Here is a 16896-nt window from a genome sequence, read left to right on the forward strand (position 1 = left end):
GTACCAGCCACAGATGATAGGTGAGGGTGATTGTAGAGCAATTGGCGGAATGAAGATTGGCAGAGGAAGCCGAAGTACTCGGAGGAAACCTGCCCCACCGTCACTTTGTCCACCACATATCCCATTTGACCAGGCCCGGGATCGAACCCGGGCCTACGCGGTTGGAAGCCAGCGACTAACCGCTTGAGTTATGGCGCGGCCCTCTCATATTCGTTAGGTCACGTGTCCGCTGTCATCGCCCTCTTAGTTACGACGCTTACGACTTGATATGAAAGTTCATTTTCAATTAATGTTGGTGATCTTGGTAACTTTCTGTCTACGTTCATAATCGTTTATAATGTTGGCAACAAAGACGTTGCCTGACTTGCTTGTAAAGATGACGGCTAGTAATTTTGAATGGTTTCAAATGGCTGTGTCAAAACTTTCGACCGATGATTTAAATAGAACTCAACTTTTATCAGAATTTAAGTTAGCAGTTGGTGCATTACCTACTGCTCAACAGAAATTGATTGTACGTAGTTTGCAGTTGGAGAATATATTTGACTGCTTAAACTCTTCTGAAACGTAAGATGACATTGCTGTTTTCTCACTTATTGAAATTTTGTTCTGATGTGTGTGGTGTTTGTTTAGTAACTGTTGCAGGCCTTATATCGTCATTTGTAATCGGCTTTATGTGAAATCGAAGTTAGGTTATGCAGTTTGAACGTTGTTTGTAAGTGCCAACATACCAAACTTTTCCGTTGACGATTTGAATGAGGCCAAGTTGCATCCAAAATAGGTTATGATGAAAAGGAAAGTTTGTGTTGGCCTGTATCATCGTTTGCCCGGAGGAATGGACGAAATTTTAGGATAATGTTATTCCTGGCAGGAATCGGCCTGGGTTCCCAGCATATGAGAAACACGAATATATCATTATGTCGATTTACTTTAATTGGGTCCAAGCGTTGTCAGATGAGAGCTAACCATTATGTCACTGACTTCAAAAGTACACAGTTAATTTGTAATCTTGATGATGCAGGGAGCAGATTGTTCTGACATGCGATGTGTTATCTCTGCTGTTATCAATCATGGAACCAAGTCTTGTATTTAGACAGTATGAGGAGGCATTGCATAGAGCACTGGGCCATCCTGCCCCATGTGTGAAACAGTTTGCCATTAAAGAGGTAAGTATGTTGTGAAAGAGTTATAATATAGGATTTGAGGTTCTCACAGCAGTGGTTATGAAGAATTCTGCTTTCTGGGATATAATGCCTTGTAGTTCATTGAAAGTCAACCGATGTTTAGGAGAACGTGTCACCTCCGTCTTCAGGGTTGAAGAAAAAGCCAAGCAAGGGACCAGCATGAAGCACATAGCAAGCAGTGCGTGGTAGCTCCGCTTTGTGCCCGCTTCATGCTCTCCTCTTGCTTGACATGATCATTGACCCTGAAGATGGAGGCGACATAACCTAAGCTTTTTTCATCCCCCCATCCTTAACACGTTATAACATATTGTTGTATTAAGTAGATGTTATGGTCATTTGAAATGATGGGAATAGTACCTTACACTGAGGTGAAAGAGTATTGCACAGTTGACAGAGAGCAGAGTGCAGGCCAAGTTGATATACAATATAGAACCTTCAGAAAGACAAGCCAGTCACAATGCAGTCTGTATTTGTAAAATTATAGGAAACTGTGTCTAAAATATTCTGAGGTTATGTCATCATTATAACCATAGTCATCATGCCAGAGCTGTTGCACACACAGGACTTCTGTTCCATGATGTTGCCTGCTCATTGTATAAGATACTGTCAGATGTTTTGGACATGCAGTGCAGTTACACAAAGACAAAACAACTCCATCTATTGTGACTATTTAAGTTTTACTACTTGAAAACTTAACACCCTTACATGTTTCAGGCCTTATGGATCATCTTCAGAGGGAACATCAATACTTATTTGGAAACCACTATCACAATGTTCTGAGTGCTAAATTACATACACACACAATGCCTGGAATACACAATATACACAAAACCCAACTTTTTCACAATTGCAGCAGCTTTCCTGGTATATTCCAGTTTTTAAAACTTTGTTGTTTAAGTTAAAATTTATAAACGAAGTAGGTTCGTGTCACTTCTCCTATTGTCTTTCTTGATGGGGGCTGAACTTGTGCCAGTGCTCATTTGAATTGTTTGCTATTTAATTTTAGTGGGATGTGATTGTATAATTGTATTCATGCACAGTAGACTCCTATATAGTAGACTATAAGATTTGCAGCTGGTCAGTGAGTAGCATGTTCATGACTCATATTGACTGCATGAGCATCTGAGTTTCTCTGCAATGCTTCTAAGTTATTTACAGCTGTTACCAGAGCCAGCACACACTGACTGCATGAGCATCTGAGTTTCTCTGCAGTGCTTCTAAGTTATTTACAGCTGTTAACAGAGCCAGCACACACTGACTGCATGAGCATCTGAGTTTCTCTGAAATGCTTTTAAGTTATTTACAGCTGTTACCAGAGCCAGCACTTACTGACTAGTTGTAGTATGTGGAGCTTCTATATGATCCTCTTTCCATTTCATCTGCCTCAATTCTGCTTTGCTAATGTCAGGGCATTATAGCACACATCTTGATTGCTTACTGTTTTCAAATACAGACGACCTTAACACAAAACATGTTACACTTAATTTCAATAGAATGAACTTCGCATGATTGTTTCAATAGAATCAGTTACCAGTTTGTAGACCAAGAAACTTGAGACACTTCTTTTAGGTTCTCTCAGAATAATCAGAAGTTAGAAGTATAATGTTTGTGTTCAGTGTGGTAGGACTTAAACTTCCTTTTTAGGGTTATATAACTGCCTCTACCATCTAGTGGTCAGCATTCCCGGCTACAGATCCAGAGGTCCGGGTTCGATTCCTGGCGCTATCAGATTTTTTCTGAGAAGTAGAGGGTCTGGAACGGGGTCCACTCAGCCTCATGATGATAATTGAGGAGCTATTTCAAGGAAACAGCGGCTCTGGTGTAGAAAACCGAAATTAACGGTCATGGGGTTTAGTTGTGCTGAGCACGCGACACCCTATATTTGCAAAAGTTGGTACTAAACTTTGCAGACAAGCAGCGGTTGCTCAGTTCACTTGCAGACTAAAATCGTGGAGTTTGTTTTTTTTTTTTTTTTTTTTTTTTTTTTTTTTTTTTTTTTAGGGTTTTATTTTCAATACAAGCATGATCTAGTTGAGTACAGCTCAGTAATATTTGTTACAATATATATTAGAATGTCTGTGTAGTTTCTGTCCTGGAAACTGAACTTAGTGGTGCTCACAGCTACAGCGTGCTGTGACCTGTGATGACTTCATGGAGCGTCTGAGTTTGCAAGAGGCAATGCTGCTGTCTGTAGTGACTTGCATCTGTCATGAGGACATGTCTGTTGCCAGTAGTGCAATGTCGCTCTTGAAGAGCCTTGGAGCCTCTCCAGTTGGACTCAACTTGTTGTACTCCATAACAGTGGTTAATGCCCTCAAGGGGGCCATGGCACAGCGAGACGTCATTCGCTTCCGAGTGTATGAGGTAATGGCGTATGGGGTTGTCAACCATTTTCAGTACTCATGGCTTTTGCCTGTTACTTATCAACTTTGGTCTCATGGTACGTCACTTAGTGCATTAACAGACAACATAAGCATTATTGGAATCGGCATGAAGCTGGCCACTGAACTTTGTGGTAGGACTGAGGCTAAGAATACTTGGAGCAGTATCTCCATGGCTCCATATGCCCTAATTGAGGACAGGGACAAATTTGCCTTTGCATGTCATAAAGTATACTGAAATCATTATAAGTGAATAGAAGTCCATTATACCAGCCAATAGGCCAGGCAATTAGTCAGTGACTTCTGAACATGTGGGCCTAGGTTCAATTCCAAGGTAGTCTGCATGGGATTGTGGTGGACAGAGTGGTACTGGGCAGGCTTATCTCTGAGAATTTTCACATACATCTTCCAGTTATTATTTCACTATCGCTCTATACTTATCTGAACAGGGCTGAGATGGCTACAGGATGGACGGTCAGGTTTTGATTCTTGCCAGGGAAAGATTTTTCTCTTCTCTACAGCATCCAGATCTCTGGGGCCCACCCAGCCTCCTATCCAATGGATACCAGGGGCTCTTTCCCTGGGGGTAAAGCAGCAGGGCCATGAAGCTGACCACTTGCATCCATCAAGTGCTGAGGTCAATAGGGTGGAGGTGTACCTCCAGTCCCCATACATCTTCCTAGCATCATTCTTAATTAATTGAGCACTAGAACAACTTTGCCTTTTGCCTTAACCACGCTCATCTATCATGAGGGGCTGGCACAGTAGGACGATTTGAGGCCATAGTACTAATTGATTCAGTGTTACTTTGCGCCTGCATGTAACTGAACCAGCTTCATGCTTCATGCAATCTGAAGGGATCATAGCATTATGACAAGTGTTTCAAGATCAGATTTTTTATTAAGATACATCTTTACAATATGTTGACCAGTTAAATAATGTGAATCAATGGCTGAGAGCCAGAACAGTGGAACAGGAAGAGGTGGCAATTGCTAGGCAGTGGCGTAGTAAACATGTTTCCACAGGAATGAATCAACATGCATCGTAGAGGAAATGATGGAATTGGTGTTTACTGTGTGGTCCATACTGCAGTTATATGTTGGGAGCCAACAGAAAAAGTTAAGTCAGTTGGAGGTCAGTGTTAATGATTAGAGTTGTGAGTTGCTAGTGGACAGGAGCTGTCTGTGGTTGGTCATGAGGAATCTCTGCTGTTAGCAGCTGCTACCTTGCAACGACTAGTTATGACAGAATAACAAACATGAGACTGTGTATGTGCTGCAGATGTAATGATTCACGGAGCATGTAAATTAGCGAGACTGTTAAAATAATTTGTAGTTCAGTTCTAAGCGTTTAGTAAATCCAGTTATTAATCAAAACCCCATGTCTGGTCACAATAGGTATGTTGATTTTGTTTACACACTACTGGTATAGTTACACTGTTCACCAATAGATATCTGTAGTGTAGAGCAGTGGTTCTCAACCTTTGTCAGACTGGGGCCCAGTAAATTCTTTTTGCTACAACTGGGCCGCGGCCCGGTGGTTGAGAAACTGTGGTCTAGATAGGGAGTTTGTTCATATTTCAGCCTTACATCTGAGGTGACTCTGTTAGCGACAGTGCAGTGTTCTGACAGCCATGTCTATTGAAGCTGCCTGATGTTCGCAGGTTGTGACTGATGTAGCTGTGCACTTGGAAGATGGACTGCAGGCTGGGCATGCCAGTGGGCTGCTTCCTGCCCTCCTAGCAGAGCTGAATGGTGCTGACATCCTGCTGCAAATGAACACTCTGGAGCTGCTAACAAAGCTGGCCCTGCATGAGCATGGCCTTCGCTACCTGCAGCAACATGGTGTTCTCTCTGCACTTGCCAGCAAGGTTGCAACCATCAACAAGGATCCTCTCGCATCACTCTTATTGCCAGGTTAACCTTAACATTCTCTGTGTGTGTCTTACTTATCTTTATTATGGGCTGTGTAGTCTATGACAGGGCTGCACAAAGCCCAATTGCCAAGTTTTCATTATGCCTAAAATGTTTGAGGTGGCACTTAGAATTATCTTCTTGTTATACTACTACTAGCACTTGCTGTTTTGAAGATGGTGGTTAAAACAATGGCTTTCTCCTTCATCACTTTCATGCCCTTATCTCCTTTACTCATTTCCTGTTCACTTTAATTGTCCATCCTCTGATTCCCCACCTCCTTCCTTCTTTCCTGTCCTTCATGTTAAGACATTTCCTTCACCCTGTCATTCCATCCTTTTGTCCCTTAATTTCCAATCGTATTCCTTTACTGTCCCTTTTATTGGCCATCCTATCATCAGTTGTGTCCCCATAAACTAGCAACAGCCCATTGGGTTTTCTCCAGCTAAAAAAAGGAAACTGGCTTTTATTTACATGTGGAGGTTTGTTACTGGAGATGAGCAAATTTCTCGCCTGAGTTATTTACTTTACATATTTATTTTATTTTTTGTTCTGGCCCTCACACAGTAGTGAAGTTGCTAGAGGCACTGTGCTACAGGTTCGTGACCAGATAAGGTGGCTTTTTTCAATTTACCTAATCCTTCCGGCTGCAAATAGCCCTGGGGTAAACTCAGGCTCTTAACAGAAATGAGTACCAGGAATATACATGGGGGTGGGGTTAAGGGCAACCAGCGCTTAAGGCTGGCAACAATACCACCATCTGCAAGCTGATTTTGTAGAGAAAATATAGGGCCCTGAAAGTGTCAGAACCCTATGGGCCTTCACAGCCTGTTACAGGGATAGCTTTACCTTTTAGTCTGGCCCCTATTTTTGAGTTGGCTTCTAGATCAATAGGAAATGTGTGCATGCCTGGCCAGTGGTATCCAGCCTGTTTGTGTAACTTCAGCATTTGGGGTTTAGCCATGCCATGTTTTAGAGCTGTTCCAGGATTTGATTCTAAGTTGGAATTGCCATGCTCAAGGTGAAGAAGGAAGAAGTAGCCAAGTATGTTTTGCCTCAGAGTGTGTGAACGAGGGTGGGAATGCGGTATATGGTGGTACCCTATGGGAAGAATCTAAGCAGTTAAGAAGAAGGGTTGCAGGAAAACAGATGGAGGCAGTCAGTACCCAGTTTCTGTATTCATATGCACAGTTGAATATGTGCAGATGTTTGATTTTTTCATTGAATTTCCTGATGATGTGCTGAAGATGCATGTTATGTTTGCTATTGGTTCAATTTTATCTAATTTTATCCAATGTTCGCTTACTTCATTTTGTAGTGTCAAGTTGAGGATTTTCTTCATAACCACCATCTTTGTTACAGGATTGATCAAGTTTTTTGGTAACGTGGCACAGTCATGGCCAAAGGAGGTGTTTGCAGACTATCCGAACATGGTGACAACTTTGTTTGAAATGTTTGATAACCCTGATCTCGTGCTGCTAGGAGTTGCGATGGAGACAGTGGGCTATATTGGTACATCTGTTGAAGGGAAGTACATGCTGGAGAGCCAAGGTGTGTCATGTTTTTAAACTCTAATATTTACTAATTTATTTTAGATATAAACTATAATGTTTTCAGATACTGCAGAAATTTTTGTCAGTCATGCATTCAATTTGAAATGATCAGTGTTTCAGTGCGACTCCATTCTCTTGCAGGGGACACAATGCGGAACACAATAAAGAAATTGGCAGACATGATCACAAATCTTCCTACAGAGTGGCGGGTGCGTGCACTCAACACTGTTGCCAACCTCCTGGAGCTGAAGGTAATATTTCAGTCAGGTTACCACCTATTTACTGTCAAGATGCTTTTAGTAGCTTATGTTGGGTTGTTTTTTTTTTATGCTGCCTTAAAGTGTGTGGGATTTGAGGTTATCATGGCAGCGACTGTGATGTGATGCAGTGGAGTTTGGTAGATTATACCAGTGTTTCAGGGGAACCTGGTGCCTCCATATTCAGGGTCAAGGAGTAAGCCAGGTGTGGAAAAATATGGTGTGCAAACAAGGAGATGGGGGGGACAATGCAAATAAGGAAAACAGTGTGAGGAATGTGGGCCCTCTGAATGAGGTGACAGTGGTTTGTCCCCCACCATTTGCTCTGCTTCTGAAATGACCTTGTTCTGTTTCTCTGGACTTTCCTCTGTCTCCTGTTGGTTCACTCAGGGCCATTATTTCTCCCATTTGCTGCAACCTTGGAAAGATGTGGTGCTCAACCACCTGAACCATGTGAGAATCTGTATTAGATGTTATGAATATCAATTCAAAGCAGTGGAGTACAGCAACTTCTTTATGTGTGTCTACTTACCATGCATTCACTCCATTAAAGGGGTGCAACAGGTGGCACTGATCTGTGTTCCATAGGTTTGCAATCAAGACACACAATCCCTGGCACTTGTAAAATCATGGTTTGAGCAGTTGGCACCTGATCCCATGGAACTGGTGATGTCAGTTTGTCGTCAGCCATTCGTCGAGTTGCGGTTAGCAGGTCTGCAGGTCCTGCAGGTTTTGGCAGAGCAGCAGTGGGGCCAGGAGATAATGAACAATACTTCAAGTAAGTCATTCATCACCATCAATACACAAATTAAATGCAGTGTATTCTTAAAAATGTATTATTTTTTGGGGTGGTAAAGTAGCTGGTGCCGGTCACGGTAGCAGAGCGGTCTAAGGCATGCACTGTCTTTGCTCGTTTGGAAGGCGGGATTGTGGGTTCGAATCCTACTCAGGGCATGGATGTTTAGTGTTTGTGTATGTGCGTTTTTCTGTGTTTGTGTACAGGTAGAGGCCTTGCGACGAGCTGATCACCCGCCCAAGGAGTCCTACTGAATGTTAAAATCTAGTAAACCAAAGTGAAACAGAGAGTTTCATGGAGGTAGGCCTAGGCCCAAATTGGGGCTGTAGCGCCACAGGAGAAAAAAAAGTAGCTGGTATGTTTTCTGCCTACACTTTGTTAAGAAGTGCTTAGTACTAAATTTCTTAGCTGTAAATATAAGATAAAAGTTCTTGAGTTAATGTAGAAAGGTAACCCAAATTCTCTGATGTGGTATGAGGCACTCTTTTAGACTTGGCTCTTATTTAAAAGCCACATTAATCTCTATTCGAATCTGTTATATCATGAAAATGTCATATTCCGTGTATGTATAAAGAAGCAGTAAGAAACAAAGTAGAATTTATAGATAAATACCTTGGAAGACAAATTAATGAACAACAGAATAAGATGGAATTGGCATGTTTTAAGAATGAAAGAGTTGCAGAGCAGGTTTGAAAATGAAACTGAAGGGAAAGTACCCAAGAGATGAACATGGGGATAACAGATTAGGAAAGATGTCACACAGAAGGAAGGCTGATAACTGGAACAAACTGAGAATGAGGACACATGCAGATGGAGAGGCTTGGTTGCAAGATGACAACTAAAAGTGGAGATGTCAGAGGAAGCATAAAGGGATTGTCAAAAGTATCTAGTTCACTTCACATGTATTGGTTTATTAAATATTCATAACATGTTTATTTCTTCAGAATTTTCAATATCTGGTGACATTTTTTATACACAAGTTTCATCTAAGTTGGCTAGTGAACTAAATAGTTATTCGTTCGACACATACATGGACAGTGGTCATTTTGAAGGACTGTGTTTCAGGTCTGATTGAGTTTCTGCTGGATCGAGGAATTGAGGCAAACAAGCTCTGCAAGGATGCTAAGTATGAAGTAGTGAAGACAATAACAGAGTCACCAACAGCTGCCACTTCATTTGGAAATGTCACGTTACTGAGGTTCCGGGAATTTGTGTGTGAAGGTCCATTCTATGTTCAGGCACAGTCTGAGGTGGCCATAGAAGGTGCCTCATGAGGTACATTAGTGTGTGTATGTGTGTGATGGCAGGGAACTGTACACAACATGTTGCAGGTATGATTCATCTTATATCCCCGCACAAACTTGCCACTTCTCTGATTGAGCATTTAAAATCAAGATGTTATTGCTTGCATCAGTTTGTCCCTTGATAATCGTCTTCAACATCTGGGTGCCACCACCATAGCAGGGGGATTTAAATTGTCCATACCTGCATATTAAATGCTAAGGACTGTTTTCATTATGTTAGGATTGCTGTGAGAGGTACAGCAGTAAGGATATTGCAAGATGCCAAGAAGACATGTAAGATCTTATATTAATACCAATATTAGAAACATGTCAAATGTAACCAAAAAAGCACCGAAATGGTTTTGTCGCAGGTGGATATTTTCCGNCAATTGTCAGTTTGATAATGTAAGAAATATACGTATATTGAAATTTGGCATTGCATTGAACTGAAACTGTTACCTGTCTTTCCATCATTTTCCTGGTCCCATATGTTTCTGTTTTTAATGCCAAATTCATATCGACGCATAAGTTATCAGTCAAGAATTAACCATCTTTGTGTTTGATTTGAGGTTCTTGTGGTAGTGACTTAAAATATTGCCATTTTCCAGGATGTTACACCATATAGTCTGGTAGAATTTACAACATTTGAGTCTTTTTTCCCCTGAAGATGAAGACAACAGGTTCCTTCAAAAGTAGGTAAACATCTACTAGAGTGACTCATGTATTTACATGTTTGTAATCTGCTGTTTTTCACAGACAGTAACTGGATGAGCTTGGGTTAAAGAGTCAGGACTTCTGTAGTGAAGGACTAAGGCTCATGACAGATTCATTGTTCCTTTCCCCTCACTTATTTTTGGTAAAGGTATGTCTTTGTGATGAGACTTCAAACTGTGAGCCCCACCTTACTGTTGGGGTATAGTTGAGCATGAGGTGGCTGCTGTTAAGAAATAGTCTCCATTACCATGCCCCAGGCAGGCAGAGGAAGGCAGTGTTACAGCTTAGGGTCTCTTGTCAAAACTGGCCTCAGAAAATGAAAGAAATGTATATTGTATTTTAATTGTAACATTTTCAAGCTTTTGAATGTTTTTGTATTCTGTTCCTGTGATAATAATACAGGTCACAAGACAATACCAGTTTTTGGTTCAGTTGTTACTTTCTCATTATATCTTTGCCAGTGACCACATTCAAGGTTACAACTTCAGTTTCTGCATTTACTTTGTATCCTATTAATATTTGCACTTGGGACAGCACAGTTGGTATAGAAACTCACTACAGACTGAATGGTTGAGGGGTTGCAGTTTGAGTTGTGGTAGGGGCAAGATTTTTCTCTTCTCCATGTCCACCCAGCCTTCTATCGAATTGGTACCAGTGGCCGGAGCGTGAAGCTGGCCACTCACCTCCATGTAATGCTGAGGTCAAGAATATGTGTATATATATGACCACTCCAACATATGTGTTCATGGCATAGTGCTTAATTGATTGCCCCTAGAGATAATCCTGGGTTTAGGAAAAGAAGGAAAGAGTAAAAAAAGAGGTACTGTAAAAATATGGCCCAGTGAACTTGTAAATGACAAATAAGAATAATACAGAGTAATGATATCATGACACAGTGGGCCCATGTATTTGAACAAGGTAACCACTGATCTTAGTGGTTTAAAATACCCACTGCAGCATATTGCAGTGGCTAAGGCCAAAGGAGTGTAACAAATAAATACAATGCAAGTAAATAAAGACATGGCAGTCAGCTCAAGGGGTTAGGGCTCGACAAGGAATATACACAAACTAGGGGGTTCTGACAGAGGTGAGTAAATCAAAAGGAAGGGCCAAGACCGAAATTTAGAAACATGCTGTACCTGAATTTAGAAAACAGACACTTACCTTCCAATCCCCAATCAGCAGATCTCTGTCTACGTGCCTTATGGATTTTGCTACAGCCAAAACACTGATCGGCTTGAAATCTAGACCACAAATGAATGCCGAAGGAGTGCATGGATATTTCCTGGTAGACAGTGGGAGTGGGAGTGGATAGGACAGGTCGCTTGAGAAGGTGATCACAGTCTGTTTCAGAATAGACTGCACTAAGCTGGGTAAAGGACAGCTCACTTTGCTTATGACAAGTGTTTTGGCTAGAAGTGAACACAGCAGTATGCAGAAAAGGTGTTAACTGTGAGGAAAGTCACCCGCACTGCTCACACATTTTTGTGTGGCCTCTGTATAGTGGAGACACACAAAGACTACATAACAGGATATGGTAGTTAGCTGGGAGTTTGTAGGTACAGGTGTGCAAGAATTTGTCATAACATTTATTATTTAAAGTTCACAAAACAAAGTTTGTATATACAGTGGCTGGCACATTTCCTGCCATGCAGACTTAAGTGGGAAACTACCCTATGTGCTGAACACTTTTGTTTGGGAAGGTGTCACACTGTAAAAGTGAAATTATTTTACTTCAGCCCTTTCTAGTCCATGTTGTTTCCAGCCAGCAGCTACAATTTAGTTTGCACCAAAACTAAAAATGAAGGTGAAACTGGTGTGAGAAGACATGAATCGCATGTCTTCTGCTGTTCCTGTATGTAGACGAGATGTGAAAGTACATAAAGAACAAAGATATAATACTCAGCACACAATTGTAATGTGGCATTGAAGTGGCACAAGGCATCCAACAGTGGGTCTTCACAAGAAGTCATATGACAAAGGCTAGAAAGGGCTGAGTCTTACAAATGCTGGTCTCTGGAAAACAGTTTCTTCAGTCCCTTACTCATCACCTTCAAATTTTCTGTACAAATCACATTTCCCAGCAATTTATTACAGCAGCCTCTGACACACTTATCTTATATGCATATCCTTATGTTTAAGAAGAACAACATTAAATTCTGATCAGTAGTTCTGCCATCTAACAGAGAAGATTACAGTTACATGTTTCAAGATATGTGAAAGTTGGCAGGACCAACCATGAAACTGTGTCCTGGTAAGTGCTTGGGAACAAGTGTCATAATGAATCGGAGTATATGATGTGTGTGGTGTTGGTTTTCCTCTCTTAATGGACTATTTCATTACTTTTAATTGCAGTCAGTTTGTAATTCCTGTGTATGAGGTTCATACCAGGATGTATTGGCATAGAGAGGGGTTGATGAAATCTTCCTGACTTCACACATCATTTAATATTGAACACAATCCTCACTGATACAGCTGATGACTGCTCAGCTGACTTAATGCTAAACATTGATACTTACCTGATATATAAAACAATGTAAAAAAACTGTCCATTTAAAGGGATGCTATCAAGTTTGATTGTATCACTCATTTAATATACAGGGTGGTTTTTAATGAACTTGGTGCATTCATGGGTCCATGCTTCACACAACCAGTGCATCACTAGTTTCTGTTCTCAGAACTAATGTATGTAAATTGTGACATGTTCTATATCCGCTGGCTTTGGTAGCCATTTCATTTCATTTATGGAAATGAAAATAAAGATACAAGATACAGAAATACGCATTGCTCTGATGTATCACAAACTGTGATGTGCCAAATTGTGGACTCTTAACTGGGAACAGATGGCTCATGGCACCCATAACTACTGCCTACTGCTGAGAAGTCATGAACAAACTCTCATGTGTGAACCACGCTTCCTGCCATGTAACATACTACGTTGTAGAAGTATACTAGTTAATTATTTTCCTGCATTCCAAACGTTAGTGGCCGTCAAGCATGCTGAGTCATTGGAAAAATTTACATGTGCTTAGTGGCTGGCAATGCCTCAGTAGAGGTGAAGCGCGGAGCTGTAAGCACATCAGTAGCTTTAAACATTTCCCTGTGTAAGGAACACTGATAAATATAGAACATTGTTCCTGTCACTTTGAACGTTACTACTGATGTGGTATTTTCCGCATCAGTACGTGTTTCAGATCTGTTTTTGTTCTGCTTCTTGGTGCTATGAGGTGTCATTTAATTCGTGCATAAGCCAAACCTTATCATTGAGACTTCTTCCGTCTTTCTGGTGCCACAATTTTCAGCAATGAGACCACAGGAGCCTCAAATGCTAATGATACGACAAATGACAGGATATATGACGCCACAACTTGTCCAAAGAAGATGATTGTCTGAAAGCAGTGGAATATACATTGTGTTGTGTGACACAGTATTAGCCTTCCACACTGAAAATTCTAATGTAACTTTGGTATTTAGGATTGCAAGGTTTCTGGACTTTGTCGTACATTGCTGGACAAGGTCCGGTGATTGATATTATCTCTTTGTAATGGACCAAAATTAGTAGATCCGCTGTACCTTTTACCAGAAGACAGTAACAGAAATAATTTATGAAACATTATGCTAGATGATGGACGAAGTCCAGAAATCCAGCAATCCCTAGTGTATTACATGATCATCACAACCTTTTAGAGTTGGTGTGTAACTTTACCAGTCTGATTGATATTTTAATTCTTTATGGTCAGGTAAAGCTATCCCTGTAACAGGCTGTGAGATGTTGAGGTTCCCACATTTTCTGGACAGTTTGTTCACAGATGGTGGTGAGGTCCCTGTGTTTAGTGTGCTTCTCATATCATGTTGCAACTGACTGTCACATGAAATAAACTCTTCATGCCTCTCCTGTGGCAGTAGAGTCCTACATCTCTTGGCTACATATTAAACTGTTAGTCTCTACATAATTATTGTAGTACTGTGTTCAGTGTATAAGCATATCCTTTTTTTTTTATGCTTGATCTAATCAGCTGTAAAACCAGTGAACCATATGCCTTAATGCAATTGGCAGTTTGTTGCTGAACCACATGCATGCATTTGTGATCTGGGTAATGATGTTATTCAGTTGACTAGTGATAACCATTTCAGAAGAACATACTGTCTTCATCTTCGGTGGAAAACTGAGTGGAATTTATAAATGGGTCATGGAGAACAGGATACTGACCAATAAAAGGGATACAAAGAAAGGGAAAGGTCCCTAGGCAAGTTAATGGGAACTTTTTACCTAAAATGGGACAACTGTGAAAGCTGTTATAAGGACTGCGGGCAGAGGGAAGCCAAATCACGGTGTGTCCTCCAATGTTGGTAATCATGTACACCATATTATCTCCAAGAAAATACACCTAATCTCGTACGTGTTCATATGATTTCATTATGCATTTACTGTATCACAAGTACAGGTAAATCATCTTCCTCATCAGTGACACTGATGATGGTGTTGCTACATTCTGAGAATGCAGACTTGGGAAAGGAAAGACCACTTTACTCACCATAATTTCCAGACTGAGGTGCATGGGGCTGTCCATTCGCATGGCCATGATTCTTATCATAATGGGATGAACAAGGTACGCACAGTATGTTACCCTACTGAACGGATACAGGAATGATGCTGATAGTAACTTGTTCACATAACCTGCAATGTTAAAACAGACCCAGAGCAGTGAAACAACTTTAGGGGATGAGCAAACTTTTCCCATGTGGAGATGGGTTAGAATACCACCACCAAAACCCTGAGAGTTGTAGAAGGTGACAAGAAGGGAACCCAGTGGCTAGATACAGAGACCTGGTCCTACAGGTTGGGGGTCAGATGCAAGCAGTGAAAACTGTGTGGTTTAAGACCAATCTGGCAGAATCTTCTAAGCTATTCTATGGCTCAAAAGGGGAAGTTTTGCTGCTGCTGCTGCTGCTGATGATGATGATGATGATGATGATGAGGCTGCGACAAGAAATCCCATAGTTTGACCCTTTCCACCGCTCCATTAAGCTGTTACACTCACCTTTCAGTGTACTTCTCTATGTTTTCTAGCTGTTCTGTTCACTTGAATGTTAACAGAGATAACCTTTGCTGGCAACATGCACTTTGGGCTTGTTGACACAGGCCACAGGGTGCTGGAGGGAAATACAGCAGTAGGCAGAGAGGTGGAAACTTTGAGCCCTGTATTCGCCTCTATCCATGGTGACTTTTTGCTCTGGCCTGAGCACAGGTAGTTTCATTTGAAACTGAATTGTTTATGTGGTTCTTATAGGGGTTGCAAATGTAATAATTTCTCTGTTTTTGCCTTGGTGTATACTACTAATGTAGGTCCTTAAAAGAAAGTAAATGAAAATCAGTCAAAACTAACTTCTCATGCTTTCTTCTTGGAAGTAATGTCCTTATGTTCCCCCAGTTGATCCTTCTATAATCATTAACACATTGCGGACCGGAGGGGCCATATGGCCCTCTACGTTTCCAAGCGTTGCGGACCGGTCGGGCCATATGACCCTCTATGGTCACGTTATGTTGCAAAACGCTATATATCGCTGTGTGGCTTCGTTGAATCGTAACTACTGCGTAGATGACCTCGGGAATGATTGCTGCCTTATCTAGTAACTTGACCAGAGTCATTTCTTGTCACAGCCTAAACAAAATTGGCTTTGTTCTAATCCAAGCTTGCACGTATGAACCACGCAGCTACCAGTTCAACATGGCTCAGAGACGAAAGCAGTTGCGATCTCTCGGAGGACAGGAAATATTAGATATGTTCTCTGATGAGCTATCAGATTTGCCAACTGCTTCGTCTTCTGATAGCGAGGCCATTATCAGTGACAGTGACAGTGACGGGGGCCACAGGGCTGCCCAAAATGTGTCAAGTGAAAGTGAGAGCTCCGTTGAAAGTGCAAGTGTCAGGACAGCTACATGGGATAAAGTGGACAAAACCCCCACTTTGGGAAAGTTTACTGGTGATCCGGGGGTGAAGCAGATGCCATCATACCCAACGGACGTGTCTGAAGTTGCGTCACTGTTTTTTGGAGATAGTTTCTTTGACCTGTTGTGTCAGGAAACTAACAGATACTATCTCCAACACCGTGAGGCGTACGACAGAACCAATAAGGTTTTGAAGTGGGTGGATGTCACTTCAACAGAAATGAAAAAATTTTTGGCTATAATCATTCTAATGGGGCTTACGAAGAGAGAAAGTTTGAAGGATTATTGGTCAAGTGACCCATTTTTAGAAATTGCAATTTTCGGCAAACTCGTGAGTCGTAAGAGATTTGAACAGATATGGTGGTTTATTATGGTGGATTATTTCAACAATAATGAAGTGCAACCACAACCAACGGGCAGGCTTTTCAAAATTCAGCCCTTATTAGACATTTTGGTTGAAAAATTTCAGACAGTTTATAAGCCAGAGCAACAACTGTCTTTGGACGAATCTGTGATTCCTTGGAGAGGAAGGCTTCGTATTCGAACGTATAATCCTGGGAAGCTCACAAAGTATGGCCTACTTGTTCGTGTTGTCACGGAAAGCACTTCAGGCTATATAGGAAATTTAGAAATTTATTCTGCTGAAGGCAAGAAATTGCAAGAAACTATTGTTTCTGTTTTGGGTCCCTATCTCGATCAAAATTATCACGTGTATCAAGATAATTGTTACAACAGTGTGGCAACTGCAGAATACCTACTTTCAAGGAAAGTACGTATTTGTGGTACAATTAGGGTGAACAGAGGCCTTCCTTCAGATCTGAAAGAGGAATGTAAATGCCTGAAACGTGGCGACACCGCATTCAGGAGG

At 41.2% G+C, this 16896-nt stretch overlaps 2 protein-coding genes across 3 annotated transcripts in view; one reads left to right on the top strand and one right to left on the bottom strand.

The window, feature by feature from the left end:
• Positions 1–255: 255 nt before the first annotated feature.
• Positions 256–9692, top strand: LOC111865845 (26S proteasome non-ATPase regulatory subunit 5). The gene is made up of 8 exons (XM_023854200.2): positions 256–564; positions 1019–1163; positions 3303–3545; positions 5226–5478; positions 6838–7026; positions 7170–7279; positions 7874–8063; positions 9147–9692. The coding sequence occupies exons 1-8, from the start codon at positions 338–340 to the stop codon at positions 9353–9355; spliced, it is 1566 nt and encodes a 521-aa protein (XP_023709968.1). The 5' UTR covers positions 256–337; the 3' UTR covers positions 9356–9692.
• Positions 9693–10779: 1087 nt separating this feature from the next.
• Positions 10780–16896, bottom strand: part of LOC111865844 (nose resistant to fluoxetine protein 6) — a 78818-nt gene continuing 72701 nt past the window's right edge. For both annotated transcript variants that reach the window (XM_033751998.1, XM_023854199.2), the window contains exons 14-15: positions 14614–14756; positions 10780–13467 (exon numbers count right to left, since the gene is read on the bottom strand). In XM_033751998.1, coding sequence (XP_033607889.1) covers positions 13339–13467; positions 14614–14756 — 272 coding nt within the window. In that variant the 3' untranslated portion in view covers positions 10780–13338. The remainder of the gene's footprint in view (positions 13468–14613; positions 14757–16896) is intronic.

Source organism: Cryptotermes secundus, unplaced genomic scaffold, assembly GCF_002891405.2.
Source record: "Cryptotermes secundus unplaced genomic scaffold, Csec_1.0 scaffold1374, whole genome shotgun sequence".
Lineage (NCBI taxonomy): Eukaryota > Metazoa > Arthropoda > Insecta > Blattodea > Kalotermitidae > Cryptotermes > Cryptotermes secundus.